This window comes from Rhinoraja longicauda, chromosome 2, assembly GCF_053455715.1.
Source record: "Rhinoraja longicauda isolate Sanriku21f chromosome 2, sRhiLon1.1, whole genome shotgun sequence".
NCBI lineage: Eukaryota > Metazoa > Chordata > Chondrichthyes > Rajiformes > Arhynchobatidae > Rhinoraja > Rhinoraja longicauda.
In genome coordinates, this window is record NC_135954.1 from 66358904 (window position 1) to 66383734 (window position 24831).

Below are 24831 nucleotides of genomic sequence, written 5' to 3' on the forward strand. Positions count from 1 at the left end.
CTCCCATCCGAAAGGGAGGTAGAATCTGCAACCTGCGTTGCATTTATAAACTATTTGGATGTGTCCTTGAAAGGCCATGATCTATAAGATGGTGTTGGAAAGTGGAATTAGGCTCAATAGCTATTTTTCAGATGGAATAGACGTAATGTGTCAAATGGCTTCTTTCTTTGTCATAACTTTTTATGACTTGCTGTCATCTGTGTGGGATAACGGGATTATACCAATATACAGTGAATTGTTAAAAACATTTGTGTGCAGTGATTGTGGTTCTTCAAGGTTATTGAATATTTCAACATCATGCACACAGAACTAGGAACAATGCCTGTTTCTGGAATAAATGGCGATGCCATTGAGCATTTCAAAGTAGTAGGAAGATATGTGTATTATCACTCTCAAGTCGGATGCACCACCTCTTCATCTGAATCTTGCCTGCCAGGTCTATTGATTTCTAAAATAATCTAGAGGGTGACATTTACTATTTACAAAACCAAAGTATTGTGGCAATCAGAAATCTGAAATGAAAACAGATAAATTTCTTAGTGCTCAACACATCAACATCTGTGATATTAACATTTCAGGGCAATAAACCTACATTAAACTTTTCTGTTGAAAAATAATTAAACTGAACGATTAGAAACAAGGAACTAAAGAAACTGGTTTACAAAAATAGACACAAAGTGCTGAAGTAACTCAATGGGTCAGGCAGCAATTTCTGAAGAAATTGATAGGTGATGTTTCAGGTCGGGATCTTTCTTCTGACTGAATGGTGACGGAGTATAGGAAGGACCTTTGGAACCTTTTGACCTGGTGTCAAGACAACAACCTTTCTCTCATGTCAGCCAGAAAAAGGTGACAGAATGAAAGATGAGGAGGAATTTCTTTAGTCAGAGGGTGATGAATCTGTGGAATTCATTGCCACAGAAGGCTGTGGAGACCATCAATGTATATCTTCAAGGTGGAGATTGATAGATTCTTGATTAGGAAGGGTGTCAGGGGTTATGGGGAGAAGGTAGGAGAGTGGGGTTGAGAAGGCAAGATAGATTAGTCACGATTGAATGGCGGAGTAGACTTGATGGGCTGAATGGCCTATAACTTTAAAATTAGATAGTGATCAACTTCAGGAAGCGAAGTGGTGTACATATCCCGGTATGTATTGACAGTGCCAAAGTAAAGATGGTAGAAAGCTTCAGTTTCCTAGGAGTAAATATCATCAACTTGTCCTGTACCACCCATATCAAGGCAATGGCAAATAAGCACACCAACGCCTCTACTTCCTTAGAAGGCTTTGAGAGTATAGCATGTCCCCAAAAACTCTCACCAACTTCAACAGATGCCCTGCAGAAAGCATTTTATTGGGATGCATCATAGCATGGTTTGGGAACAGCTCCATCCAAGAACCACATGGATTGCAGAGAATTGTGGATGCAGCCCAGACCATCACACAAACCAACCTCCCTTCCATTGACTCTATGTACACTTCACACTGCCTCGGCAAGGCCATCAGCATAATCAAGGATGAGTCGCACTTGGTCATTCCCTCTTTGCCCCTCTCCCATCTGGCAAGAAGCACAGAAGTGTGAAAATGCACACTTTCAAATATATGGTCTTTCCATTGACTGGTTAGTGCACAACAAAAGCTTTTTACTGATAATAAACGAAACTAAATCTCTAACTGGTGAACTGATTTTCTATCCCTCGAAGCTGCCTATCTTTGTCATCTGAAGTTGAATACATCCATTCATATGTGGAATCAGAAGAAAGTATCCATAGAAACATAGAAAATAGGTGCAGGAGGAGGCCATTCGGCCCTTCGAGCCAGCACCACCATTCATTGTGATCATGGCTGATCGTCCACTATCAGTAACCCGTGCCCAACTTCTCCCCATATCCCTTGATTCCACTAGCCCTTAGAGCTCTATCTAACTCTCTCTTAAATCCATCTAGTGATTTGGCCGCCACTGCTCTCTGTGGCAGAGAATTCCACAAATTCATAACTCTCTGGGTGAAAAAGTTCTTTTTCACCTCAGTTTTAAATGGCCTACCCTTTATTCTAAGACTGTGGCCCCTGGTTCAGGACTCCCCCAACATTGGGAATTTTTTTCCTGCATCCAGCTTGTCCAGTCCTTTTATAATTGTATATGTCTTTATAAGATCCCCTCTCATCCTTCTAAACTCCAGTGAATACAAGCCTAGTCTTTTCAATCTTTCCTCATCTGACAGTCCTGCCGGTATCCATAAAATACAGATATTTGTTATTTATGGACAATGGCAGCAAGTCAAAGGGAATGTATTACTTCCATTTCCATCTCATTTGTTTACTTATGATCTTTATCCCACACTATGTTATTAAAGTCAATGAGTCACACAGCATGGAAACAGGCCTTTTGGCTCAACTTGCCCATGCCGACCAAGATACCCCATCTACACTAGTCCCACCTGCCCGTGTTCGGTTCAATTTCCTTTAAACCTTTCTTATGCATGTACCCATCCAAATGAATTTTAAATGTTGTTATAGTATCTTTGAAGGACATTAATAATAAATATCTCTGTATTGTATGGATACTTTTTCATGATCCCACATATGAATAGATGTATTCAACTTCAGAATTAATTTAAACTCTTAGGTCAGTGCTGCTGGCAGAAATGTATTAAGACTTTGAACTGAATCAGCCCTGTACTTTGTACTGCATTCATTCTGTAAGACTTTAAATGGACATCCAATTTAATTGTTATTGTCATTTACAAACATGATGGTTGTTAATAGACAAGAAAATAATCAATTTAAAATTAAACTGACAAATCAGACTGGAGAATCATGTTATAAAATTTAAAAATATATTAAAAACATGAAGTTTTATTAAATCACTATCTTATACATTAATAATATTACAAATTAATAACAATTAATCAAAATGCTTATAAATAAAATAGAGGTTAATCATCCTCATTTTTAATTTTCTGCTTCATATTTACTATGTTTGTAACTAATCCAACCTCTATTTGAATGTCTGGAAATTGAATTGCCAACATTTGGTGTATTTGCTCCATTAAAATAAATATGAGTGAACAATTTGGCATCCTATATCATAATGGATATTCTTTGTAAAGGAATTCAATATCTTCCAAGATCTTATGATTCTGTAGACAAATAGGATTTAGGTTGATATCACTTCTACTGTGGTACCACATTAAGGCATAAGAGACCACAGATGCTGGAACTTGTGCACTTGTACTGGATACAAGGCACTTGTATTGTGCCTGGGGATTCTACAACCCAACAGCATTTCTTCTAAACCCCTTTTCTCTCCTCCCATCTACTCTTGTTCTCTCGTGTACTCTACAATGCCACCCAGTCCCTTAAAATCCTGTTTCTTTCCCCTCCCTGTCTGCTGTATCAGGACATCACCCACACATTCCTCCAGGTGGATCTCTCTTTTCCCTTATTGCTCACTCCACGTCTCCCTCTGTTCCCATCTACCACCATTCCTCTTTAATTAGTTCCACTCTTCACTTTCCTTTCTTATCAGTTTCCAGAATCCTATTCTTCACATCAATTACCAGGCTCTGTCGCTGTCTCCACATTTTCCTCCCCCACCTACCTGTTACCTACCAATCAACCCCTCAATTGTATCCATCCATCGGTGACTAATGCTTGTTTAACCCTTCACCCTTGCCTCTTTACACTGGCTTTCTCCCCTCTAATCTTTCAATCCTAATGAAGGATCTCAACCCAAAACATCGACTGTCCAATTCGTTCCACAGACGCTGTCTGACTCGTTGCATTCCTCCATCACCTCTCCTTTTTTTGTATCACATGGAGGTCTCAAAATAACATGCGATCAACAGCATGTTACAACTGCACTCTTCATTAATAAATTGCCGATTTTAAGGAAACTTGGGGTTTGGCTCACAGTGTAAACGAACCTGCGCTGCACATTGACCATGTAGAGAAAACACCATTTTGATGAGTACTCTTGCTCAGATTCAAATTCTGCTAATCAGTCCAGTGAATACATTCAAAATATCACCTGAGTCTATCTGCACCAAACATGAGCTCACTACGTCTTCAGAGAGAAACTAACATAGCGACAGTTTTGATCATGTGATTTCAAAGGTCGAACAAAAGTTTAAAGTTGTGCGACTTGAACGGATTCAATTAAGATATTTGTTAATTAGTTGTAAATGACGAAATCAAGGTATGTCATTACAGTGAAGAGTTGGGGATTTGATGCCTTGTTGAAACTGTGGTCAATATACTTTGCGGGGAGTCGGCTGGCATACGAGCAATGGAAGAAACTCAATAGTAATTAAATGTCAATTGTAATGGTCCCGTGGTGGCCGCATTTCACGATTGAAAGTGGGGAAATATTCTGGTCCCATTGCCACTGGCAAGTCCTCAGTCTCCTGAACTAGAGATCTATATCTATCCTACCCGAACTTGCGCCAGGACAAACCGCCATACCACCCCTTGTGTTGCAGAATCCATCACTCGACACGGCCAAGGATGACTTCTGTACACCTTATTTTGCGGAAAGCAGGCATGTGCTGTTTCCCTGACCCACTATCGCGGGCTTGACGTCAAACAACTGTATCTAATGGCAACCTGGATTGTGCCTATTAATAACAGACTGCTGGAGTCGGGGAACAGTGGCAACTGCGAAGCTCGACACCCAACGCTTCAAAGCAGCAATCAATTGTGTTCGCACTGTACGTCAAGGTGGATTTTCCAGACGGGCACCATTGGCGCAGTTAATGTCTACGCTGTCTTTCTGTGACATTTATTGGTTTCAATGAGAAGCTTGGTCGCTGTTACGAAAGGTGACACCACTCTTATGGAAATAATAATATTTGCATCCATTCCAAATTTTACTAAAGTGTGCTTTAAGACATTCTTTCAACACCCTAATAATCAGTCCAGTAAATACATACTAAAAATATAATGCCAAACGGAATGTACAGGTTTATTAACAAAGCTCACATTCATTCTTAGCATATTTAAAAGCAACCATATCTAAAAGTAACCAATATCTCCCGTCCTCCGTCTATTCCACATCGCATTGCTATTTTGGCAACATTTTTAAACAAATCCGATGCCCCGTTTGATAGGTTGAATAATGTTTTTTTCAAACAGCGGCATAATCCATCACTCGACAAACTTTCCAGCCAGCATTTAGTTTGCGAAAGATTTATCACTCTCACAGCAGTTAAATAGCGGCGTTCGCCTGCACGGCTTTCTGTGCGCTTTGCTGCTCTGCAGCACTGCCCGGGACACCTCCACAACTCTTCCTCCCAGACAGAAACACTTTGAAGTGAATGGAATGGGCAACAAGAGCTGCAATAACCGCGCTCTCTCGGCCGAGCCCCCGGAGACCGCCCTCTCCCCACCCCTTGATAAACCCAAGAGTCGGGAGGGAGCAGGCTGCTTTCCACTGGTAACTCTGCAGTGAGCGCTAGCTGGCGAGCAGGGCTGGGCAGGGCTGGGCTGGGCTCCACGTCGGGGCAGGGCAGGGCTGGGCTCCACGTCGGGGCAGGGCAAGGCAGGGCAGGGCTGGGCTCCACGTCGGGGCAAGGCAAGGCAAGGCAAGGTCCCAGCAGCGAATCCGGAGACGCTGGCAACTTTTATTTCCAGAGCAGGCAACTTTCCTCAGCTCCCGCGCCATGGCGAACATCGACTTTCCCGAGGTGGAAGCCTTCCTGGACCGGCACCCAGACCTCTTCGAGGACTACCTGCTGAGGAAGGGCAAACGCGAATCGGTCAGCAAGTGGCTGAAGGTGCACAAGGCTGGGAGGCTCCCCGGCACCGGGCTGGGAGAGGAGACACACGCCTGCCGGGGAGCTGAAGCCACTCTGCAGCGGTCGTGCCAGAAGGAGCTGAGGATGAGCTACGCCCGCTCCCGGACCATGACCTGCCACCACACGCACGACGAGGTGGTGTCGGTGCGGACCCCGAGCCCGGGCAGGCGGGCATTGCTGCGGAAGGCCAGCTCGCTGCCCCCCACGCCAGCCCACCTGCTCAACGCGCTGCTGGAGTCCCGGGTCAGCGCCCCCCAACACGCCTCGGCCGCCAGCCACCACAAGCGGTCACTCAAGCAGGCCAACGAGCGAGAGTTCTTCCTGGAGCTGGTCAAGGACATCTCCAACGAGCTGGACCTGGCCAGCCTCAGCTACAAGATCCTCATCAACCTGTGCATCATAGTGGACGCTGACCGCTGCTCCCTCTTCCTGGTCGAGGGGCCGCCCCACAAGAAGAGGCTGGTATCCAAGCTCTTCGATGTGCACTCGGGGACCACGGTGGTGCCGTCCTCCAGCTTGGAAAACTCCAACGAAGTCCAGGTGCCCTGGGGCAAAGGGATCATCGGCTACGTGGCCGAGCACGGGGAGACGGTCAACATGCCAGATGCCTACGAGGTGAGCTTTGCAGCCCCCCTGAAGACCTAACAGGGCTTGCATTGGGACCCGCTCCCCCCCCCCCCCCCTTTAATACCAACCGCCTGCTCTTAAAAAATGATTCATTTGAAAGCTTGTACGGACTTATGTTTGTGACCATTGGAAATTGCGCGAATACCCCATTGGGTGTCCCCCGCAAGTCAAAAGTGACGAGGCTTCATGAAAAGATTTAGGACGAAGGCGGGGAATGAAAGGTTGATTTGTAAGGTAGTGTAAAGTTAACGCGAACAAAAAGTGTGTATATGTTCCTGGTTTTGGGTGAAATTTAAAATACATAAAAAATCAGAAAGCGATACACTACATGTGTGTGCTTAACCGAAAGGGGGAAGGGCAGAGTTCTTTAATTTGGACAACACAATAGACAATAGGTGCAGGAGGAGGCCATTCGGCCCTTCGAGCCAGCACCGCCATTCAATGTGATCATAGCTGATCATTCTCAATCAGTACCCCGTTCCTGCCTTCTCCCCATACCCCCTGACTCCGCTATCCTTAAGAGCTCTATCTCGCTCTGTCTTGAATGCATTCAGAGAATTGACCTCCACTGCCTTCTGAGGCAGAGAATTCCACAGATTCACAACTCTTTGACTGAAAAAGCTTTTCCTCATTTCCGTCCTAAATGGCCTACCCCTTATTCTTAAACTGTGGCCCCTGGTTCTGGACTCCCCCAACATTGGGAACATGTTTCCTGCCTCTAACGTGTCCAACCCCTTAATAATCTTATACGTTTCGATAAGATCCCTTCTCATCCTTCTAAATTCCAGTGTATACAAGCCTAGTTGCTCCAGTCTTTCAACGTATGACAGTCTCGCCATCCTCTTGCCCTCGTAATACCAAAGTAAAGAAAAGGTTAGTAAATGCGAACTAGGGATGCCAGTCCACCAGGATTGTCTGAAAGATTGCTGGAATATTTGATTAATTCCTGGAGATGGACACAAAATGCTGGAGGAACTCAGTGGGTCAGGCAGCATCTCTAGAGAAAAGGAATGTCATTAGACTGTTTGATGAACAGTCATTAGACTGTTTGATGAGACTCAACCGTCACCTACCCCTTTTCTCCAGAGATGCTGCCTGACCCACTGAGTTACTCCAGCATTTTGTATCTATCTACGGTGTAAACTAGCATCTGCAGTTCCATCTTACACATTAATCCCTGGAGTATGGATATGAAAAATCCAGATAAATTATTACCCAGAGAGGATCATTAACAGAAAAGCTGTTTGATAATACTATAAATAATAAACATTGGGATCAAAACCATGTTTGAAATTAAAAAAACCTCATGATTTCTTCCTTTCTAATCACAAAATTGGTATATCATGTTAGGACACCAATGGTAGTAGTGAGGGTGGTAGCATACCAGGCATGATGTGGTGATGTAGTTGGCAAAATGGCAGAGATAAGAGGACAAGCACATGCATGGTCTCCCCAATACCCATTCAGAAGCACGTAAACATAACTTGATGCGATTGCTTGTACACACGGTCATTTATACCATTTAAGGATGTGCATCTGAGCTCTTTAAATGGTTGGGAATATAAATCTCCTACACAAAATCCCACACTGACCTTTCCTTGGCTATACTGTACCAGCAGAATGCCAGCAGAAGTCCCTGAACCTCAGGGTTTTTCTGCTGACTTGCAAGGAACGGCATTGAAACCTCCCTTTTCCCCACTTTACGCCCTCATTTTTTAAGATAAACTGTAGCTCAGAAATGGAGTTATGGGCAAAAAGCACCTCCAGCACCTAATTATATGGGAAGCAAGTGTTGGAAGTTTATTGGTCTAGACTGGTGAAGAAACTGGGCCATGTTTATGTTTTGTTTTGAGTTGTGTAGGGAAACAGGGGATCAATTTCCATGGTCAATGATATCAATTTTGTAGTGTGGAACAGACTGGCGGGGGTGGTTGACAATTTTCACCTAGCGTTGCAAAAAACAAGTGTCTGGAGAACCAGAAAAAGAGAAGGAAAATAGGTTGTGTTACTAATGACAATTTGCTGTCATTATACTCCTTCCACTTTCTCGTGGTAGTTTTTGCCTGTGGAACATATTTTAAAAATATTTATTCTATTGAAATAGCTCAAATTATAACACAATGATTAAGTCTCAAAGCTTAAAACTTTTGCCTTCTGCCTTTTCTCCACTTATTGCAGAGCCTCACACCAGGTACTGTTGTACTCAATCTCCTTTCCACTGTCTCCAAGTCCTTGACATACTTCCTATAATAGTCGTGTGCAGGATTTATCACAGTGCTCCAGCTGAGCCTAACAAATGATTTATAAATATCAGTATCACTGCCTTCTGACGTAGTCTAAGATCTTTGCAGGATAAGACCAGAAGAATTTCAGGGTCAATATCGTATTGAATGCCACGCCCCAACCTGAAATATTTGTATGGTATCATAAGGAAATTATACTTTAGAGGCTGCAAAGAACTTTAATAACACATCCCCATTCATAAATAGTAAAGTGCATTGAAACTGTAACTAACTGCTGAGACTAACATGATCAATTTTTACGTAGATTGGGTTTTGACATCATACGTTTTAACAATATCAATTATCCATTACAAGGGTGGAATTAAGGAGGATGTCAATTGTCTCAAAAGCCAATGTATTTCATTGGATACTGTAGAGTGACCAAATAATTTATTTCTACTAAGCGCCAGACAAAACTCCATATTGAATATTTTCCTGTACAAGAAAACGTGAAAATAATGCTATTTTAAAAAAAAATCATTCAAATGTTAATGCAGACTACATCTGCCAAGAATTGAAGGAACAATAAACTACAGGGTATGCTAGGATGTATTGTATTGCCACAAGCTAATTGTTGAGCCTTGCTGTTCAATGCTCTGGACTTGTTATTATCATTAGGTCATGAATGGCCTTTAAAAAAAAATCTTAGATTTTAATATAAATTGGTAAAATATTGAGGGGATAAAAAGAGAGCTAATCAGCAAGTGAAGGTGCACAGAAGTAGAACTGGTATTCAAATCAATTGCTGAAATTCAGAATTGAACTATCACCTTTTGCTTTTCGGTAAAATACTGGGACACCTACTTTCATTTTATTTTTGGACTTGCTAGCATGTAGAAATGTACAGGTTTGAAAAAAATGCACATTATTGCAGTTTTGTTGGGAAACAGCATAATCAAATGCAACACAACTGTAATAACCACATATCAAAGTACTTACTAAAATCGCAAATGAGATACATTACTTTAATAACAGGATAGTCCCTACCTATAGGCAATAAGCAAAATGTTTTGGGACGGATAGAGTGAATATGAAGTTATGATTTGGATCACTTCGTAGGAGATTTAGAAGACATTGTATGATTTAGAACAGACACAAGAGTCTGCGGCTGCTGGAATCTTGAACAAAATCCAAAGTACTGGAGGAACTTGGTTTGTAGAAGGACTTAAGGTAAAATGTTGTCTGTCCATTTCTGTCTACAGATGTTGCTTGACCAATTGAGTTCCTCCAACATTTGTTACTTAAATTAGAATGCAAAGGAGAATGCATAAAATAACTATAAGTTAACATCAGAGTACGGTATATATGTTATATTCACCATGGGTCAAGAGAGACAAAGTTACTTTTTTTTTGCAGGTAAAGGAGCATGTAATAGCAGGAACACATTTTCAATAAATATCATTGTATGCCAGGAATTTGAATGAAACTATTGAATGCTACAAAGATTAGTCATTAGACCCATAGCTAAGATTTATGGCTTAATGGCACTTTCTAATGTTATGCTTGTCTATTTTTCATTAACATTAGCAAAGAAAGATGGAGCTCTATTGCCTAAAACAGAAGCTCTGCAACATTGATAGCAGGATGAACAATTTCCATTATTCTGCTATGGTTCAAGGCGTATTAATCTGTATTAATTGAGAATTTTTGCTTTCAAGTCGGGGACCTCAAAGCTACAATTGATGTTAAACATACAGACCCAAGACAGGCAAAATTACTAATATGTCTCCCTTATCCATTTGTCAAATCAAAATGTGCAAGAGGAAAATAATTAGCATAGGACCTTTTGAATAATTATTTCCTAACAAATATCATAACCACTCATCATTTAGTGTAGAGTGAAAGGTAATATTTCAGGTTGATGATTGTTCTAAGGACAGATCACCAACCTGAAATGTTTCTTATCTCATTACAGATGGCGAATGAGCTGCTGAGTATCTCCAGCAATTTCTGTTACTATTTTAGACTTTTAAACATTCCACAGTTTTTCAATCCTTCAATCTTGTTAGAATTGTTGATTAATGATACAGCTATTGGCAATGAGTTCACATTATAATATCTATTTGAAGCAAAATAAGTTACTTAACGTGGAACAAACTGCCTTAGATCTGTGATATCTGTGTGTCAGTCTAAATCATTTTAAGATTGTAATCTCACTCTAAAACATCTGACTTCTGATAGTGCATATTTAAGGCAAGGACCATGACGTTTTAGGGGACGATATTAGGAAGAATTATTTTTCACCCAGAGGGTTGTTGAAATTTTGAACAGGTTACCTGAGAGGATAGCACCGGGAGATGCTCAATATTCAGGAAGTATCAAGATAAGCCCTTGAATCTGCTAGGTTTCGAAGGGTAATGGGTCAAGTGCTGGTTAATTGAATTAGTACAGATGGGTACTGGGTCATTAGCATGGACAGGGTGTGTTATGCATGGACAAGCACCTGTTTCTATGCTGTATGGTTCTATGATTGTGTTATGAGGCATGTGAGGTGGTATTTATGTGGTCATTGAGGGCGTGCAGCGTAGGTTTACTAGGTTAATTCCCGGAATGGCGGGACTGTCATATGTTGAAAGACTGGAGCGACTAGGCTTGTATACACTGGAATTTAGAAGGATGAGAGGGGATCTTATCGAAACGTATAAGATTATTAAGGGGTTGGACACGTTAGAGGCAGGAAACATGTTCCCAATGTTGGGGGAGTCCAGAACAAGGGGCCACAGTTTAAGAATAAGGGGTAGGCCATTTAGAACTGAGATGAGGAAAACATTTTTCAGTCAGAGAGTTGTGAATCTGTGGAATTCTGTGCCTCAGTATGCAGTGGAGGCCAATTCTCTGAATGCATTCAAGAGAGAGCTGGATAGAGCTCTTAAGGATAGCGGAGTCAGGGGGTATGGGGAGAAGGCAGGAACGGGGTACTGATTGAGAACGATCAGCCATGATCACATTGAATGGTGGTGCTGGCTCGAAGGGCTGAATGGCCTCCTCCTGCACCTATTGTCTATTGCTGTTTCCCCAATTGGGGGTATCACATTAGTATCCACTGAGTAGATCTCTGAAATATTATTTATAAAGTTGTTGCTAATTTTGCTTCCTTTCGCCTTGTTTCAAATTCTATTTATCTAATGTCTTTATTGAAAGCATTCATCACACTTTTAACATATTTTAGATTTATCACTTGCTTATCTCCTGTAGGCATTGGTGTAAAGTATTTTTTTATGAAGTGTTAATGTGTTTTCCTTTTCTAAGCTCGGGTCATCTCATTGTTGGGTGTAAATTGTTCATGTATTGTTATATAATAACTTTATGATTTATTTTTCATCATTGGATGACGTTGTTTCTCACCAATCAAAATGTATTTCTCATCACCAGATGGTGTTGAGAAGGTGGAGATCAGCTATATTCTTGACCTGCTACTGTCCTTTTGGTGAAGATCATCTGTTGTCTCAGAAATTATCATAATCTATATCGATGATAAAGATGAGGGATCATGTGTAATATATTGAGGTTTGTACTTGATACAGATCAAAAAGGTAGTGCGAAGGATGTAGAGTGGCTTTAGGGGTTATAGAGAGGATGTAAATAACAAAGACAAAGCATATGGAAAAAACAATGGGGGGGGGGATAAAAAAAACTAAATTAAAAGTAATTTTTAACTTGTGAAAGATTGACACAGGGACCTGTTCACAGGATTCCATGAATCACTGAATTAGACACGTAGGCCAAGCAAGCAATTAGGAAGGCAAATGGTATACAGTATTGACCTTTTCTGAGGAAGGTCTCGGCCCGAAATGTCACCCATTCCTTCTCTCCTGAGATGCTGCCTGACCTGCTGAGTTACTCCAGCATTTTGTGAATATATACCTTCAATTTGTACCAGCATCTGCAGTTATTTTCCTACACTAATTGACCTTTTAAAGGTAGTTTGCGTACAAGAGTAGAGGTATCTTACTCCATTTATATAGAACCTGAGTAAAGCCACTTAGAACATAGAACAATACAGCATAGGAACAGGAGCATACCTGCACTATCATAAATATAATGGATTTCAGTTATAGTTGACCGAGGCTCCTGTTGCCCCGACCCCCAATAAGCTGGCGCCACATAGCGTGCTTCCGGTTGCCAGAGCGGAGAGAGCGGGCAGCATGAAGGTGGCATGACAAACGGAGGTATCCCCGGTGCACTGAGAGTGGGCCTGTGGACTTTGCGGCTCCCGAGCCTGTGAATTCCTGCTTGTTTACCCCCCCCCCAACACTGCTTTTTTTCCCCCACGCAGCCTTGGATTAAGCCTTACCCCCTCACTCGGTTATAGCGGACAATTGGTAATAACAGACACCACCCCCACCCCCTCACCCCACATGGTCCGTTACAGCGAGGGTTTACTGTAATTCCATCTTCTTCAACATGGTCTGTGTCCCTCTATTCACTGCATGATAATGTCACTGTCTAAAAGCCCTTTATCTGCTTCCAGCACCTCCCCCAGTGGTGCATTCTGGGAACCTTCCACTCTCTGTGTAAAAAGCTTGCCCCGCAACTCTCCTTTAAAACTTTCCTCCTCTCACCTTAAACCTGTGTCTTAACGTACTTGACATTTCCCCCCTGGGAAAAAAACATTATCTGCTCTGCTTTGTAACAGGTTGCTCTTCATCTTGTACTCCAGAAACAATGATTCAGGTTTGTCCAAATTCTCCTCATGGCTAATAGACTCCAATCCATGCACCTTCCTGACAAACTTGTACTGCACCCTCTGCAAAGCTGCCATATCCCTTCTATGGTGTAGTGGCCAGAACTGCAAACAATACTCCAAATATAGCCTAATTCAGTTTTATGTAGCTGCAACATGACTTGCCAACTTTTATACTTAATGCACTAACTGATGAAGATAAGCATGCCGTGCACCTTCTTTATCACCCTGTCACTTTGCATTACTCCATTTAGTGAGCTATAATTACACTCCAAGTTTCTACTGTATACCAATGGTCACAACAGTTAGGCCATTTACTGTATACATTCCTCTGCATTTGATCTTCCAAAATTCAACACTTCATACTTGTCCAGATTAAAACTCAATCTGCTATTTTTTTGCTCAAATTTCCAACTAATATATGTCCTGCTGTATCTGCTTGACTTGCACTTTGTAACTGGTGGAGTTGTCAGGAGAATAGTTGTCCACTGCAGGATATCCAGCCAATGATCAGTTTTTGCAGGCACACTGCCTTTGTGGCTGTTTCAGTTAAGCTTCTGGTGAATTGTGGCTCCTGATTTACCCACTCGCCTGTTTCACCCACTTGCATGTTGATGGTGGAGGATGAGGCAATGACAACGCCAATGAATGTCAAGGGACATGATCATTGTCCAGGAGTGGTGAGGTAAGAAATGTTGTGTGTCTAAATGTCGACCTGGTTTTGCTGCATACAGGCTGCTTCATCTGAACCCCACCTCTTCCCCTGTGCCCCACATGAACGTGCACCTATTTCTCCCCATCTTCATTCTTTTCTCCAGCTTCATAATTCACAAATCTTCAATCCCTTTTGTCTCTCACCTTCTGTCTTTTCATCTCTGGTCTTTGTCCAACCATCTGCCTATCAACCTTCCCCCTCTTCTTAACCTGTATCCATCTGAATACAGAATACATCCATCAAGAAGAAGGGTCTCGACCAAAAACGTCACCCATTCCTCTCCAGAGATGTTGCCTGTCCCGCTGAATTACTCCAGCATTTTTTGTCTACCTTCCATCTATTACCTGTCAGGCTTTGTCCTGCCCTTCCTCTCTTATAGCTTTGCCCCCACCTTCTCACCTAAATCAGTCTGAAGAAGGGTCCCAACCTGAAATGACACCTCCCCATGGTCTCCAGAGGGGACTGCCTGACCCATTGAGTTACTGTCGCACTTTGCATCTTCATCTGAGGTGTTGTGTTTGAAGTTGAACATTGTGAAACCAACAGTGAACATCCTGCTAATCAAAGGGGGCTAATCATTGAAGAAGCAAATCATTAAGTTGAGATCCCAATTCGCATACGAGTTTCAAATATCAACTTCCAACATGATTTCTGCTTTCAGTTGAATATAGCTATTAGGGTCTGATTAAGAAATGTTGTAATGGTTCAAAAAGATGGTTACAGGCAAGCAGGTATTCCATCTTATGGCAGAAACTAGACAAGTGGATGTAAACCTTAAAAATAGAGCTGCATCATTTTGGAGAAATTGGTTAATTGTTTCTCATTGAGTAGAAATACAAAGCCTGTTGACAGCAGGGCACATGTAATTTTCAGAATTGAGATTATTGAATTATTGTCAGTAAAGGGTTTCCTGAAATAAAGAGAGAGGGGGAAGAGGGAGATAAATTGGATTTGGGTTGAATTCAATGTTGATTAAATTGCAGATCTAAATAGTCTGCTCCCATGATGAATTGCAGGTATTATATTGGATTGGAGCTCCCTTATTATGCTAATAACAGTTTCTGGCAGAGTATCCATCCTTTTATTTTTCTATCAGTTTAGAATCCTTAGGTCTGTGTAGCTTAGTGCTTCTGACATTCTAGAAAGTTCTCGGAAAGCCTTTGATGTAGCTGACATGCCGGTGGATTGATGCTACATCACTTTAGATTTATGCAACAAGGGAAGATCAAAGTTTTCATTTTAACAGGACCTATATCCTTATAACCATGATTTATGTAGCCTGCTCTTAGAGGCTAAAAATTGCCCCGGTTTCATAATCTTCAAATTGCAATCTGGCATTCTCTGATCATATTTTTGTTTAACTATTTTTGAAATCAAAAATCTAAACCAAAATTCTATGGACTAAACTGTTAGAAATCAAAGCACACCAAAATCATTTTGAATTGGGAGTACTAAAAAATGTGAAAACAAATTTGGATTCTTTGGAAAACGCTCAAAGTTATTTAATCTTAACACTTCGTGGTTCTTGGTCCTCCAAAATATTCCAAATGGAATTTAAACTGGAGGTGGTGGAGTATGGACATAAGCAAGAAGGGCTTCTTGGAGAAGAAGAGCTACTTTAAATTTAGTTGTGTCTGGTTGAGTAACTATAGTAGGGTGAAGACTATTCCATGCTTTAATTGTGCGAGGGAAGAATGAATTGCTATACACATCTGTCTTGGTAGCTGGTATAGACAATAGACAATAGGTGCAGGAGGAGGCCATTCGGCCCTTCGAGCCAGCACCACCATTCAATGTGATCATGGCTGATCATTCTCAATCAGTACCCCGTTCCTGCCTTCTCCCCATACCCCCTGACTCCGCTATCCTTAAGAGCTCTATCTAGCTCTCTCTTGAATCCATTCAGAGAATTGGCATCCACTGCCTTCTGAGGCAGAGAATTCCACAGATCTACAACTCTCTGACTGAAAAAGTTTTTCCTCATCTTCGTTCTAAATGGCCTACCCCTTATTCTTAAACTGTGGCCCCTGGTTCTAGACTCCCCCACCATTGGGAACATGTTTCCTGCCTCAAACGTGTCCAACCCCTTAATATCTTGAATTGAATCGAATGCCCTTGTCCGCTCCTGTTGGGTTTGGTGTAGCTGACCATTTAACATTTTGTAAAAACAGGTCAAACGGTGGGCTTTACGCCTGTCTCGGAGCGGGTTCCACCCCAATGAATTTAGAAGTGTGGTAACACTCGCTTCTCTCTCATAGGTATTTGTAACAAATTGAGCTTTGGACACGTTCGATGGAAGAAATGTTTCTATTTGTGTATGGATCCCATGCTGCAACTGCGTAGTCCAAATGAGGTCTAACAAGGGCGAAGTATAACTTCTCCTTGATAGAAGTTGAACAATGATAAACGTTGCATCTCAGAAAATGTAGGACACCTGTTGTTTTCACCGTTGCATGATGAGTCTGACCAATCCAACTTGGATCGTTCTGTAATTTGATGCCAAGATACTTGGTCTGTTTGGATTCTTCAATGGTGGCACCAAGCATATTGTATGATGTTTCGCCTAGTTTCCTCCTCCTGGTGACACGCATGGTTTCACATTTGGAAGGATTGAACTGCATCCCCCATTGTTGTGACCACGCAACCTTAGTATCAAGATCTTTTTGAAGAGCATCTTTCTGATGTTCCAAAGATTGCTATGAGATGCTTCCGGATGCAAAACTACAGAAAGTTATTTTCTTTTTTATAAGAAAAATAATGCTGTTTTTCCAAAATCAATGTTATTAAATGGAAATGCATTGTGATATCAGCCATATGTGTTTTCACTTTTGGGAAACTTCACAATTTCAGCTGAAATGGCATTTGAGGTAAAATAAAATAACTTCAGCATTAAATATTTTATGCCCAATTGCCAACACACAGCTGTTGCAAAAATGAAAGTAATAACTGATCTGATGTAACTATCTATTAACAGCCTACAAAATAATTCCCTAATTAGTAATATTCAATTGTATAGCACTTTCAGAAGTACGTGGATGGAAATGGTATTTTAATTGCATTCAAAACAACTGTGGATATCTAGTGCCATTGTCCACAATTAAATCAATTTTTAATTATCTTTTTGATTATTTTATTAAGAAAGTGTGAATATGGCCCATTATTCAAATGCCCACTGATTTTTCTGATTTTTTTGTTGTTGCATTTTCATAAGAGAACTTTCGTTTGTTTGCAAATGGACAGATTTGAAATAATTCTTCATTGGAACCCATGTAGAATGTTCAAATGTTCCTAAAAACGTATACTCTTTTTCGTTCTGTTGAGCTTTGAAATCTGTGTGACTACAGATGTTGGAAACTGGTGCAAAAAACCAACAGCTGGAGGAACAGTGAGTCGAGCAGCATCTGTTGGTGTGGAGGGAGGGGAGTGAAAGAATTGTTGACATTTCTGGTGGAGGTCCTGCATCAGGACTTGTTTTTAAATTGGTATTGATATTGGGCCACTATTGCCACGTGTACTGAGATACCGTGGAAAAAACTGTGTGCCATACAGTCAAACCATACAATTCATGAGTACAATCAAACCATACACAAGTAAAACATGTCGTGCAAAGAGAAATATACCTGTACAGAATATATAATTACTGTAATGTTACAGATACAGAGAAAATGTGGGTAAAAAGGAAAGTGCAGGGGCTGCAATGAGGTAGGTTGGGAGTTTAGGACTGCATCCTAGTTTATGGGAGGACCATTTAGTAGCTTGAAACAGCAGGAAGGAAACTTTTGCTGAATCTGGTGGCATGTACTTTCAGGCTTTTGTATCTTCTGCCTGATGGGAGAGGGGAGAAGGGGAGAATGATCGGGGTGAAAATGGTCCTTGATAATGTTGGCTGTTGTCATGAAACAGCACGAGTAAAATGGCAGCGCGTGCAGACGCAGCGGCCCCACACTCTCCCGATTTTTCGAGTGTTTTTAATGTTTTTTCAAGTTCGTCATGGTTGTCACTTCAACAACTCTGGACAGTCAGCAGTAGACAGTATAGTCGTGAGTTCTTGCTGGACAAGAAAACAACATCATCAACACTGGACGCTACGCTTGCAGAGGAACTTAGCGGCCTCAGAATACTCTGCCTGACCTCGACCTCGGCCTCGAGTGCTGCCCCCCGGCTGGAAAGGAGACGCCGCAGGCGGTGTGAGAGGAAGCAGAAGAGGGGTAAGCGCGGAGGCATCCGGGCTAGGCTAGCGGCTAGCCCACACAGACCGGCTATTCCGAGCATGCTAATGGCTAATGTACGCTCACTGGACAATAAAATGGACACTATAAGACTTCTCCGGTCGACCCAGCGTGAGGTGAGGGAATGCTGTGTTTACGTTTTTACGGAAACATGGCTTAATGACAACATCCCGGACTCCGCTGTTCAGCTCGACCGGCTAACATGCTACCGATCGGACAGAGCTACGGTTAGCGGGGGGAAGACTTGCGGCGGCGGTGTGATTGTTTACATCAGTGATGCTTGGTGTCGGGACGCTGTGTTGGTCTACAAACACTGTTCACCGCTGGCGGAGTTTATGGTTGTGAAGTGCCGACCTTTCTACCTCCCGAGGGAGCTAACAGCTATCCTGTTAGTCGCTGTTTACATCCCTCCCAGTTCCAACAACAAGGACAGAGAGGAGGCACTCTGCGAACTGTACCGGGCCATCTCTGAGCAGCAGACAGCACACCCAGATGGCTTTCTCATCGTAGCTGGGGACTTCAACCATGCTAACCTAAAAACTGTCATGCCCAAAGTATACCAGCATGTTGATTTCCCAACACGAGAAAACAACACCTTGGACCTTGTCTACACGACCATCAAAGGAGCATACAAGGCTTCCCCCCTCCCCCACATCGGCCTCTCTGATCACCTCACCGTTCTGCTGAAACCGGCAAACAGACCCCGGGTGAAAGTCACCAAACCGGTTTCAAAAGAGGTACGTGTGTGGTCAGAGGACAGCACAGCTGCACTCCAAAACTGCTTTGAGACTACAGACTGGGACATGTTCAAGCAGGCAGCAACATACAACAACACAACCAACATTCAGGAATACACAGAGACAGTTACAGGCTACATCACCAAATGCATTGACGATGTGACCCACACCAGAGCCATCACCATCCGGGCTAACCAGAAGCCATGGCTGACAGGGGAGGTCCATGGGCTGCTGAGGGTCCGCAACGCTGCCTTCAGAGAGGGCAATCCAGCCGGTCTCAGAGCAGCCAGGGCCAACCTTTCCAGTGGCATCAGGAAAGCCAAACAACACTACACCCGGCGCATCACAGCCCACTTCAGTGACAGCAGAGACACACGGAGCCTGTGGAAGGGTATTAGGACTATCACGGACTACAAACCCCTACCACAGACCTGTGACAGTGACACCTCTCTCTTGAACGACCTCAACGGCTTCTTCGCACGCTTTGAAGCACAGAGCAACACACCTGCGCAGAAAACAACTCCCCCCCCAATGACCAGGCTATTTGTCTGTCTCCAGGCAGTGTGAGGAGCACACTGTTAAGGATTAACACCCGGAAAGCTTCTGGACCTGACAACATTCCTGGTCGTGTGCTAAAAGACTGCGCAGCTGAGCTCACAGATGTCCTCACAGACATCTTCAACATCTCCGTGAGCCAGGCTGTTGTTCCCTTGTGCTTCAAAGAAACCACCATCATACCTGTGCCCAAGAAGTCTTCTCCATCCTGCTTCAACGACTACCGCCCTGTAGCGCTGACTTCAACCATCATGAAGTGCTTCGAGAGGCTGGTCATGAAGCAGATCAGATCCAACCTCCCCCCCTCCCTGGACCCGTTTCAGTTTGCATATCGAGCTAAGCGGTCCACTGAGGATGCCATCTCCTCTGCTCTACACCCAGCCCTCACCCACTTGGACACTAAAAACTCATATGTTAGGATGCTGTTCATAGACTTTAGCTCAGCATTTAACACCATCATCCCCCAGCAGCTGGTTTGTAAACTAACAAATCTGGGCTTCAGCCCCCTTCTCTGCAACTGGCTGCTGGACTTCCTCACTGCGAGACCCCAGTCCGTACGGGTCGGCAGCAACACATCGGACACCATCACGCTGAGTACGGGTGCCCCACAAGGATGTGTGCTAAGCCCCCTGCTCTTCACCTTGCTGACCCACGACTGCACACCCACCTACAGCTCCAACCACTTCGTCAAGTTTGCGGATGACACAACAGTGGTGGGTCTCATCAGCAACAACGACGAGACCCACTACAGGAAGGAGGTGGACCAGCTGGCCGCGTGGTGCACAGACAACAATCTCTTCCTGAATGTGGAGAAAACAAAGGAGATTGTTGTCGACTTCAGGAGAACGCACACCCAACACCCCCACCCACTGACCATCAATGGTGCTGCTGTGGAGCAGGTGAGCAGCACCAAATTCCTGGGGGTGAACATCACCGAGGATCTCTCCTGGAGCAACAACATCACGTCCATCGCCAAGAAAGCCCAGCAGCGCCTCTACTTCCTCCACAAACTGAAGAGAGCGGGAGCCCCCACACCCATCATGTACACTTTTTACCGAGGCGCCATCGAGAGCATCCTCAGCAGCTGCATCACTGTGTGGTTCGGAAGCTGCACAGCCTCCAGCCGCAAGACCCTGCAGCGCATAGTGAACACCGCTGAGAGGATCACTGGCGCCTCACTCCCAACACTCCTGGTCCTTTACACCACCCGCCTCACCCGCAAAGCATTGAGCATTGTGGGTGACCCCTTCCACCCCTCCAACAGCCTCTTCACCCTCCTGCCTTCAGGGAGAAGGTTTCGCAGCCTGAGGTCAAGCACCACCCGACTAAAGAACAGTTTTTTCCACCAGGCTGTCAGGATGCTGAACTCTCTCCCCTCCCTTCCTCCTCTCTCCCCTGCCCCTATTGGACCTGGACTTTAACACCCCACACACACGCACATCCAGCACCAGACACTTTAAAAAAAAAATTTTTTTTTTTTTTTTAACGCATTTGAAGTGACTATATTTTATATTTTATATTTTATATTTTATGTTGATTGTTGTTTGCTGTGCCTTTTTAATTTTAACTTAGTTTTATGCACTTTGTTCCTCGGGATTGTGGGAAACGGTATTTCGATTTTCTGTCTGTGTAAACTGGCTGAGGATTGACAATAAAATTGACTTTGACTTTGACTTTGACTTGTGTGAATGTATTGATTGGGCCCTGGAGGTTAGGTGGGGCAGGCCACTCATTTATGTGATGACTGGGCTACATCCACAACTCTCTGTAATTTCAGAGCTGTTGCCAAATCAAGCTGGGCTTGGTGCAGTTCCGCTGAATGAGCAGGTCCGGTTTAACATAGTAGCAAAAGTAGCATTTGCTACGGGCCCCGCGCTTTCGAGCTAAATGCTTGAAATCGGCATCCCACTGAAGGACGCTGTGTTGCGCGCGCCGCACCCCAACCGCCACGGTTAGAATCTGTTGCCAACACCGCGATTAGAATGTGTTGGTGGTGGGGCTGCACGGACCAATGGGCAGCTGGCACGTCACCACCCAACGGCCCCGTCCCCGGCCCTCTTACTCCCACTCCTCTGGCCCTCCTCCCTACTCCTCTGGCACTCTCTCCCCTGGCGCTCTCTCCCCACTCCTCTGGCACTCTCTCCCCACTCCTCTGGCACTCTCTCCCCACTCCTCTGGCACTCTTCTGGCCTCTCCCCGAATCCTCCGCTGCTCACTCTTCCGTATACCTCCCGCCTGTTCTTCCCCAACCCCACTGCCCCTCCCTCTCCTTGCTAGGGCCTTCTCTCTCTCTCTTCACCCCTGCGGTCTCTCTCTCTCCACACTCCTCCGGCACTCTCCTTCTCCCCACTGGGCGTCTCCTCCCCAATCCCCCTTCCCTCTCGCCTCCCAGATTTTAATCCCTCCAAATAGTACTGTTCCAGTCCTCTCTTCCGCCAATCTACCTCCCCCCTTTATTCCCAGCCTTCTGTCCCACTCTCCCTCCTCTTCTCCATCCAACTTTCCCCCCTGCACATCTCCATTACGCTCTCCCCGTTTCCTCCGACCCTCTTTTCCCCACAGCTCCCTCCATGCTCCCCCCCCACCCCCTCCGGTCTTTACTTTCCATTTCTATAGGCACTTTCCCTCACACTTTCGACCTTTTCTCAGCCCCTACCTGTCCGTACCTCTCTCTCTCTGTCTCTCTCTCTCTACTCTTCCGGCCCATACTCCCAAAATCCTGCGACTCCCTCTCACCCATCCCAAAAGCTCGGGCCCTCTTTCTCACCAGTTCCCTGGCCTTCTCTCCTCACTTCCCGGGCCCTGTCTCCTCCTTCACTGTTCTACTACCTCTTCTGTCCACACCTTGCATGCCTCTCAGCATCCACTGCTCCAGCACTTCCCTACCCCTACTCTGTCCCTCTCATCCCTATACCTCCAGTCCCGCCTCTATTCACTCTTCCTACCTTTTCCACATTCCTCCAGCCCTCCCTGTCTCTACTTCTCTGGCACCCTCTGTTCCCACTCCTCTGGCCCTCTTCTCGCAATCCTCCATCATTCTCCTCATGGAGGCGCAATGGTGGAGTTGCTGCCTGACAACGCTTGCAGCACCGGAGACCCGGGTTCGATCCCAACCATGGGTGCTGTCTGTACGGAGTTTGCACGTTCTCCCCATGACCACGTGGGTTTTCTCCGAGATCTTCGGTTTCCTCCCACACTCCAAAGATGTGCCGGTTTGTAGGTTAAATGGCTTGGTGTATGTGTAAAATTGTCCCTAGTGTGTGCAGGGAATCACTGGTCAGTACGGACGGTGGGCCGAAGGACCTGTTTTTGCGCTGTATCTCTAAACTAAACCCCTCCATCTCACACTCTCTGAGAGTCCCGTATTAGGCCCATGGGCCGCTGTAGGCCCCAACACGGTCGGCCCGGACAGTGTAGGCTAACGGAGCTTATTAACGTTAACAGTTCAGGGAGTGGGGCCGAGTGTGTTCACTGAACGGAGGTTTTAACCCGGCCATCTTTGGTGGAGTGGGAGCACGTGGCCGTTGGCTGGGTGAGGTCATGTGGGGCGGTGATGTCACCTTGTCCCGTATTTAAGGCCCCCTTATAACATATGCTTTGTGCCCCGCACTAGCTTAATCCGGCCCTGTGACTGAGTACTGATCTGACCCCCCGCTTCAATTCGCTCACTTCCTCTTTTTAAATATTTCCTGATGTCACTTCTTCCAGTTTGCATCCTTATGCCATCGATATTACCATACATATTTAGTTATCACTTTGAGGATTAGTTTCTTTATTAACCCTTCCTCTGCAGCCTTATTATTATTCAGCTCCATTGGAGAACTTTGCCACACAGGTCATGAAGTCCCCCAGGAACCATTCCTCCGATTGTCTCTTCCTTTGAAATCTGACATCTTGCCTTGCTTCTCCATCAGCCGGCGTTTCTTTTCTACCATCCCACTGCATTGTCGGGTTCCAGCCGTTTTTACTATGAAGTCAGCATCAATTGTGAGATTGACAAACAAGGAACTGCAGGTTCTGGTTTACAAAACATGAGACGGGAGTACTGATGCTGTCTGACCCGCTGAGTTACCCCAGCACTTTGTGTAGCAATCATAGGATCCTGATTATTGAATGGCCTTAAAGCTATTCTTTCCAACAGGGGTGTGGCAATTGTATTGCAAAACACTGCTTATTTATGTAATCTCCTACAATAGAAAAATAACGACAGTTAAAGGACACAAAATGCTGGAGTAACTCAGCAGGTCTGGCAACATCTCTGGAGAGCTTGGATATGTGAAGTTTCAGGTCAAGACCCTTCTTCAGTTGTAATATTTAAAAACTGAAGTTTAATATATAGTTTAGTGTATTTGTTACTGACATTTAACTAATTGAAAAATTATGCAGTTTAGCCGTAATTGAGGTTAACAGTTATAATTGATGGGTGGTTGTCGTTGATGGATGCATTGTAATTGATGAATCAGAGGTAGACAGTTGGGATGAGTGAAAGATTGTAATTGATAGATCATTGTAATTAATTGTGATTGGTGGTAATTAATGAATATTTTGACATGATGTTTGAAATTCAAGGTTATTACAGATAGAACAGTGCAACACAAGAACATGCCCTTCGGCCCACAATGTCTTTGCTGAACATGATGCAGACCACCTTTTATCTACTTGCACATAATCCATATCCCTCCATTTCCTGCATACCCATATGTTTCTCCAAAAATCTCTTAAATGCTACTATCTTATCTGCCTCATTCCCCAACCCTGGAACAACGTTCCAGGCATTCACCACCCTCCTTTAAACTTTGTCCCTTTCACCTTAAAACTGTGCTCTTATAGTATTTAATTTTTCCATACTGGGAAAAAGGTTCTGTGTCTCCCCAGCCCGTACCTTTCATAATTTTACATAATTCTATTAGACCTCGCTGCAGTTCTGTCATTTCAGAGAAAGCATCCAAGTCTGTTCGACCTCTCCCTGTAGCTAATACCCCGTAATCCTCACATCATTCTGGTCAACCTCGTTGGCATCCTTTCCAAAGCCTCCACATCCTTCCTGGAATGGGGTCACCAGAATTGCATGCACTACTCCAAATGCAGCTTAACCAAGGTCTTATACAGCTACACCATGCCTTTCTGACTCTTATACTCAATGCCTTGACCTGTGAAAGCATGCATATCACTCTGCCTTTATCACTCTGTCTACTTGTTGACACTTTCA

The 24831-nt window shown here is 44.0% G+C and overlaps 1 protein-coding gene across 1 annotated transcript in view; it reads left to right on the forward strand.

The window, feature by feature from the left end:
• The first annotated feature begins 5658 nt into the window (after window positions 1–5658).
• pde11al (phosphodiesterase 11a, like) overlaps window positions 5659–24831 on the forward strand; it is a 211372-nt gene continuing 192199 nt past the window's right edge. Inside the window, exon 1 of the mRNA XM_078428263.1 lies at window positions 5659–6408. Within this exon, the coding sequence (XP_078284389.1) occupies window positions 5659–6408 (750 nt within the window). The remainder of the gene's footprint in view (window positions 6409–24831) is intronic.